At 51.2% G+C, this 7,695-nt stretch overlaps 1 protein-coding gene across 1 annotated transcript in view; it reads right to left on the bottom strand.

The window, feature by feature from the left end:
- PCNXL2 (pecanex-like 2 (Drosophila)) overlaps positions 1 to 7,691 on the bottom strand; it is a gene marked incomplete at its 5' end in the record, with an annotated part of 58,560 nt that extends 50,869 nt beyond the window's left edge. Inside the window, 5 exon segments of the mRNA XM_014535896.1 lie at positions 4 to 614; positions 1,471 to 1,507; positions 2,647 to 2,767; positions 3,212 to 3,417; positions 7,545 to 7,691. Of these exon segments, the coding sequence (XP_014391382.1) occupies positions 4 to 614; positions 1,471 to 1,507; positions 2,647 to 2,767; positions 3,212 to 3,417; positions 7,545 to 7,691 (1,122 nt within the window).
- Between the last annotated feature and the right edge of the window lie 4 nt (positions 7,692 to 7,695).

The following is a 7,695-nucleotide window of genomic DNA, read 5'->3' as shown; positions in this document are numbered from 1 at the left end:
GACCCCCTGCAGGTGGAGCGAGCTCTCCAGGTCCGTCACGGAGCCCTGGGCGCTGCTCATGGTGATGACGATCTTAATGGGCTCATGCAGACTCAGCGGGTCTCCGGGCTCAGAGGTGTCAATCAGAGTCACGGCCACCTCTCCCTCGGAGATGTCCCCTTGCAGGTTCAAGGGCGGGTCCGCCTGCCGGGAAGGGTCCACCTGCCGGGAGGGGTCCCCCGGCGGGTGCCCGGGGTTGGTGATGACAGCGTGACACTGCGGCCAGCTGCGGCTCAGGCTCTCCGACTGCTCCCTGGCCGAGCCCTGGGCATCATTCCTGGGCTCCGGAGTCAGGACTGAATTCTCGCTCCCCCACGGCTGGAAGGAAACGCCTGTTCTCAGGGAGGTCTTCTCCTCCAGGCCGCCCTCCGACCGGTGGCGGAGAGGGGGCTGCCCCCTGCCCCCTCCGCCCCTCCCTCTGTCGGCTCTTCCTGCCACGCCTGGCTTCACTGGGATGGCTGGCAGGGTCCCGGCTCCCGGCACGGGGGCTTTAGAAGGAGGGGAGCTGTCCGTTTTGACGCCAGGTGGGGTGGGTGACACGGGTGCCACAGGCTGGTCTTCTGCCAGGATGACACCTGCCACCAACAACAACAGCAACTTTATTCGCGCTGGAAATGGATGGAGAATGGCCCGGCCCAAGACCTGGTAACAACAGAACTAAAAACAGCACCAGCGCATAAGCGAATGGACGCTTATTTGAAAAATATCACCTTCGCTGGGAAAGTGTTCTTGAAATCTCTATACTGAAAAAATATGTAATAATTCAGACTTTGTTTAGCTTCTGCTGTTTTGTGGCCTTGGGAGCCAGGCTGGGACGGATTAAACTACCTGTTTGGGCCCGGCCACCCTGGCTCGGTGGTTGAGCCAATTTCAAGTCTGTATGTTGATGATACGCTTACTCTACTTTACGCCTGCTATGACGCGCCCTACGGAATGAGGACCGAACTGGGGAAGGGACAATGAAATATGACCGACACAATGTCACACTTTGAATGCAGACGTGACATACAGATTCCAATGAGAAATCATTAAAATGAAGAGTAGCCGAAACCGGTTTGGCTCAGTGGATAGAGCATCGGCCTGCGGACTGAAAGGTCCCAGGTTCGATTCCGGTCAAGGTCATGTACCTGGGTTGCGGCCACATCCCCAGTAGGAGATGTGCAGGAGGCAGCTGATCGATGTTTCTCTCTCATCGATGTTTCTAACTCTCTATCTCTCTCCCTTCCTCTCTGTAAAAAATCAATAAAATATATATATTTTTTTTTAAAAAATGAAGAGTAAAAGAAATGTAGTAAAACTATAACTATGCAGTCTGAGGCATAGCTCGCATTTCCAATGATCTCACGGGGATTCTCTTTGACGACATTGTTTTTCACTTCTCGGAGGACCGTGCTGAGATAAAATATTAAATGATGACCACAGACACTCTACCTTTGAGATCTTCCGCTGTTTCCTGTGCCGGCAACTCCTAAGTAAAGGAGAGAAGGAAAATCAATACATGACTCAGCTCACTGCCCACTTCCGGGCAGTCAGCAGCCACTGCCCTTCTCAGTGACGCTGCTTAAGCCTCCAATAAGATGGACAGCAGAAAAAAAAATGCAAAATCATCCGCATGGAGACACCCACCTCCGACCACTGCCCTGTGATAAAAGGGCGTTCTCTAGCGAATGGCCATTCAGTCATTCCTGGGCTGTAAACCAGCAGGGAGGAGGCGCGTGCAGGAATGTAGCATAGGCCCTGGCCGGTTTGGCTCAGTGGATAGAGCGTCGGCCTGTGGACTGAAGGGTCCGTGGTTCGATTCCCGGTCAGGGCACATGCCCGGGTTGCAGGCTCCATCCCCAGTGTGGGGCGTGCAGGAGGCAGCTCGTTGATGTTTCTATCTCTCCCTCTCCCTACCTCTCTGAAATCAATAAAAATAAGAAAATAATTTTAAAAATTTGAGTTTTCTTAAAAAAAAAAAAGAATGTAGCATACAGAGAAGAAATAATGTCCTACTTTATACTATAGTGACTAGAGCCCAATAAAATTAATCTAGACAAGGGGTGATTTATGCCCGGCCAGTGTGGCTCAGTGGTTGAGCATTGACCTATGAACCAGGAGGTCACCGTTCAATTCCCGGTCGGGGCACATGTCCCGGTTGCAGGCTCGATCCCAAGTAAGGGGCGTGCAGGGGGCAGCCGATCAGTGATTCTCTCTCATCATTGATGTCTCTCTCTCTCTCTCTTCCTCTCTGAAATCAATAAAAACATATATATTTTTTTAAAAGGGTGATTTAATGACCTTCTAACAGACAGGGTTGGATTAAGGTGGAGAGGCGGAGCTGACTCCAGGAGAAGGGAGAGGAGAGGGGAGTGAAGGTCTGCAATGAGCTCTTCCGGCCAGAGAGGCAGGCCGGGCAGGTGGGTGTTCCCAACACACGACCGGGTGTCTCTCCTATGGTCCCAGCACGGCCCCAGGTCACCTCCTCGCTCCGAGACGTGCTAGTCCACAGGCTCACGGGCCAGGGTTCACAGCGAGGTGCATGTAAGCTCAATCACAGTGCCCGCGCCCAGTCCCGGCGGGCTCCGCACCCGGCACCGAGGGAGGGACGGGGAAGCCCACACTCACCAGCAGCCCGGAGGAGCGGTGAGAGCCGGAGTTCTGCCCCTGGGAGCCGCAGCGCAGGGGGGGCGTGCAGCAGCTCCGGTCGGCCTCTCCCTTCTTGCCATTGCTAGTCAGCTGGTTATTGCTAACCCAACAGGAGAAACAGGAGAGCAGTGAAATTAGTAATCAGAACTATGACACTTTCCGTACTGGTCCCCGGACAATTTTTCCCCAGATTCCATTTCGCCATAATCACTGTATGCAAATTAAGTTTTTAAGACAGAGTAATAAGCATGACTTTAAAATAAGACATGTGCCTGGCTGGTGCGGCTCAGTAGGTTGAGCGTCGACCTGTGAACCAGGAGGTCACGGTTCGATTCCCGGTCAGGGCACACGCCCGGGTTGTGGGCTCGATGCCCAGTGTGGGGTGTGCAGGAGGCAGGCGATCCGTGATTCTCTCTCATCATGGATGTTTCTAGCTCTCTCTCTCTCCCTCTCCCTTCCTCTCTGAGATCAATAAAAAAAAAAATATTGTAACCAAGATGAAAACATTTAAATGATGAGCCGATGCGTGAGTCGGACGTGCTACCTCGGGGTTTTGTGGTTCGGTGTGTGTTCGCTGTGGGTCTCTCTGTGTTTGCTGGGCTTCTCTTTCTTTCCGGAGGGCCTCCGCTGAATCGCTTCTCCTTCATCGAACATGAGGTGGAGGCGGTAGCTGACCAGTTTGATTATTGCGAAGAATATAGTCACTGAACTGCAGTAGAGAAATACAGTGACGGCGTTGGGAGGAAGAGCCTGGAGAACAGAGAAGAAAGGAGAAAGTCACTTGCTTATAGGACCATCTTTCTTTTAAATCTGCAAGCACTTTGGGACTATTTATGGAGCATAAATTGGACAAGATTTCAAAGGATCATTCTTAGAACTTTTCCACCTGCGATACCTGAGGAGAAAGAGCTGCTACCCTTTTCGTCTTTTTACAAAATCTTTCTTAAAGTTCCTCAGGTTCTGACAGAGTCCATGCTGCATTGAAATCAATAAAAATATATTTAATATAAAAAAAAGAGACTGAACAAGGTTGCACTGTGTGTATGTACCGCATTTTGCTTATCCATTCATCGGTCAATAGACATTTGGGGTGATTCCACAAGACCCTGCTTTCAATATTTTTGAATATATAATCTGATGTGAAATTGCTGGATCCTATAGTGATTGTTTAATTTTTTAAAAATATATTTTTATTGATTTCAGAGAGGAAGGGAGAAGGAGAGAAAGATAGAAACATCAATGATGAAAGAGAATCACTGATCGGCTGCCCCCTGCGCGCCCCCCACGGGGGACGGAGCCCGCAACCTGAGCATGTGCCCTGACCGGGAATCGAACCGTGACCTCCTGGTTCATAGGTCGACGCTCAACCACGGAGCCACGCCGGCCGGGCCTGTTCAATTTTTCGAGGACCCGCCATACTGTTTTCCACGTGACTGCACCACTTTATGCCACTTCAGGCTTATTAATAACTGATGGGTATGACTCTCCATCGCTTGAGCAGCCCGGAGAGATCAATACTGGCTCCCCAAGGACTGGCTATGAATAGCACGGTGCCCCAGTGAGAATAAACCGCTTCCAAGGGGACCAAAAAGGAATATCCTACTTCAAACTGACAAATAAAAATATTTTTTTAAAAAAGAAAGGAAGGAAGGAAGAAAGAAAGACAGCCCTAGCCGATTTGGCTCAGTGGATAAAGCATCAGCCTGCACACTGAAAGGTCCCGGGTTCGATTCCGGACAAGGGCATATGCCCGGGTTGTGGGCTCAATCCCCAGTAGGGGGCGTGCAGGAGGCAGCCGATCAATGATTCTCTCTCATCATTGATGTCTCTCTCTCTCCCTTCCTCTCTGAAGTCAATAAAAATATCTTTTTTTTAAAAAAAAAAAGATACAAAACCTAAGGAAAACTAGTTACGGACCCAAATGGGGAGTGACTAGACTATAACAGTAACAGCTGCTATGCACAGAGCGCTCACTCCATGGCCTGTGCTATGCCAACAGTGACAGGTTCTCCCACTTCGTTATAATTAGAAACGAAGTGGCTGCTGACAAAGCGAGTCTCTGAGGCTGAACCAAAAAGGAGAAGTGGGAACAGAGCAAGTCTGGCGGGAAGGGAAGGGAAGGGAAGGAAACGAGCTACAGCGCCCAGAGGACAGGCTTTCAGTGTGAAAATCACAGAGGACGTGCCCTGCCTGGGGGCTTGGAGAATGGGAAGGTTCCACCCATTTTTTCCACGGCCCAGCTCTTCCTCTGAGCAAGCTGCCAGGGGATAACAGATCCCACTCTGAGTGCCTCTACTGTTTGGGGGGTTCACGTGCTCTCGTGTGGAGCAGCTCGGGGAGCACCAGTCGGTGGGAAGGCCAGAGACCTGGACACATTGGGAACCCCAGGACCGCGGCTAACGTTCTCAATTTTCCCATCATCCTCTAGATGGCCGTGGCCAGGCCCTCTCCCTGGGCGCAGCCGCTAAAGCTATTCAGTGAAACCCATTATCCCCATTTCAGAGGTGATACAACAGAAGAAGTGCCCGTCCGGCGTGGCTCAGTGGTTGATCGTCCACCTATGAACCAGGAGGCCAAGGTTCGATTCCCCGTCAGGGCACATGCCCAGGTTGCGGGCTCCATCCCCAGTAGGGAGAGTGCTAGAGGCGGCTGATCAATGATTCTCTCTCATCATGGATGTTTCTATCTCTCTCTCCCTCCTCTCCCTTCCTCTCTGAAATCAATAAAAATATATTTTTTAAGCAAAAGTGGAGAAGTGAAGTGACTCACACAATTGGTAAGCACTAGCCAGGCGCCGTCAGAACTCATTCAGGGTCAGAGTCATGGCCGGGTGTTTCTGCCCTAAACCTCCACAGGGACCGTCGTTATCTCAGACAGGTTAGGTACAGAACACGTGTAATAAATCAAAGCTTAAATGTCTCTGATGACAAATGCATCGTTCAGTCTGTGCAAAAGGACACGAGGCTGATAATAAAATCAGAGGCTGATAATAAAATCTAAGTGGAATTCTTCCCAAAGGATCCAAACTGGCTTACTGTTTGGGGGTGTGTGTTTTTGTTTTTGTTTTAAAAAAAAAATAGAACGCTTCACGAATTTGCGTGTCATCCTTGTGCAGGGGCCATGCTAATTTTCTCTGTATCGTTCCAGTTTTAGTATATGTGCTGCCGAAGTGAGCTGGGGTGTGTGTTTTGAGCATTTCTCATACATATAGAGTCTACGGATGCGAATAAATAATTTTCCACAATATCAACCAAAGCTAAGGCAACTCTAGGGCGTAGAGCTAAGTACTAATACAATTTTAACGTACACAGTCCAAGTCCCTACAGTGAATTCTCCCTACAGTGGACTGCCTGGAGGGAGCACATTCAAGCTAAAATTGTGCAACACCCAGAAAGGTTCCAGGCCCCTCAAATCACAGAACTCCGAGTAAGCCCCGGCTGTCAGCAAGCAGCAGATATCATTTTGGGCCCACGTTCTTGTAAATTGAACAAACCGAAAAAGAAGTTAACAGCCCTAGCCGGTTTGGCTCAGTGGATAGAGCACATGGACCAGAGTTTGATTCCGGTCAAGGGCACATACCTCGCTTGCAGGCTCCTCCCCAGCCCGGGCCCTGGTCAGGGCATGTGCAGGAGGCAACCAATCAATGTGTTTCTCTCACATCGATGTTTCTCTCTGTCTTTTCCCTTTCTCTTCCACTCTCCCTAAAAATCAATGGAAAAATATCCTCGGGCGAGGGTAACAACAACGACAAAAAGAGTGTGGCCCTAGATAGACCAATTATTAGGGCAAACAGCTAATAAGTAGCCAAACAGACATTTAAACCAGGTCCGTGTGCAATTCCAGGTCAAGCCAGACAGATCCACGGCTTTGCGAGTGGCATCTCATTTAAGCCCCCAAATAAACACTGGACATCTGGTAGTGTGATTTTTCTCGCTTTTGAGATAAGAAACTGAAAAGTATCAGACAGGGTAAGTAACCCCCAAGGCCACAGAACTCGTGGGAGGTGGACCCACAATTTAACCCAGCGGCTGGACTGCCGAGCCACGGTCAAATTATGTTTTCGGAATAAAACCTTCCAATAGACACATCGAAATTCGATTCTGGGCACGTGAAGGTTAGTGAGACGTGGGGCTTTTCAAATTAACCCCTGTTTCCAGCAGGTGTCTCCAATGTGCCTCAGAAGGTCATCCAGGTCGTCCCCCAGCAGGCACTCCGTTGTGGGAGCCCTACTAAGCCGGCAAGCCCCACTACGTGCCACAACACTTTGCTCAGCATGAACAACGTTAGATGTGCCCGTGATCCTATCTGTGCAGGTGTCTCCACACACAGTGGTGTGACAAGTTGAGCCGCTCCCTAACTGAACCTGCCTCCTCAAAGCAAAACGGGAAGGGAGGCGAGTTCGAGAAAGTCAACGACTCAATAGGTTTGAACATTTCATTCTGCCTTTGGGCCACCGTGCAGAATATTTACATCCAACACTCCCCTCGCCCCGAAACCAGCCAAGAGGCCCAGCACAGGCCCCCCACGCCCCAGCTCCCAGCAGAGGCTGACTCATCCTAACATCCAGCACCACAATCCGTCAGGACTCCGATGCACCCAAAGTCCTTTCCACCTCTTTTTCTGCCAGTGAGCCCCGGTCCCCCTTTCCCCCTGCCCTTTCCCTCCTAAATTCCTGAGGACTTTCCCCATCCCACCTCCTGAGCATCGGGGCCAGCCCTGTCCATCAGGAGGCAGATCCACCGGCTTGGGTAGCTTTTTCCCTCATCCTGTCTTCCCTCCATCCAGTCCCCCCTCCAACCCGTCTCCCCTCCACCTGTCTCCCCTCCACCCTGTCCCCCCTCCATCCTGTCTCCCCTGCCTTAGGCCGCCCCACTCACCAGGTGCAGGGCCAGGGGCAGCAGCAGCAGGAACAGCCACAGGTACAGGTGGCAGCTGTTGGTGAACTTGCTGTGCTCGGGGTCGTGGTACCAGCCCCCGGTGAGCGCGGCCCACACGCCCTGGCGGAGCAGCTGCAGCACCTGGGACCCC

Source organism: Myotis brandtii, unplaced genomic scaffold (assembly GCF_000412655.1).
Source record: "Myotis brandtii unplaced genomic scaffold, ASM41265v1 scaffold1026, whole genome shotgun sequence".
NCBI classification, from domain to species: Eukaryota; Metazoa; Chordata; class Mammalia; order Chiroptera; family Vespertilionidae; genus Myotis; species Myotis brandtii.
Note: the sequence above shows the minus strand (reverse complement) of the source record. Positions and strands in the feature narration are given on the sequence as shown.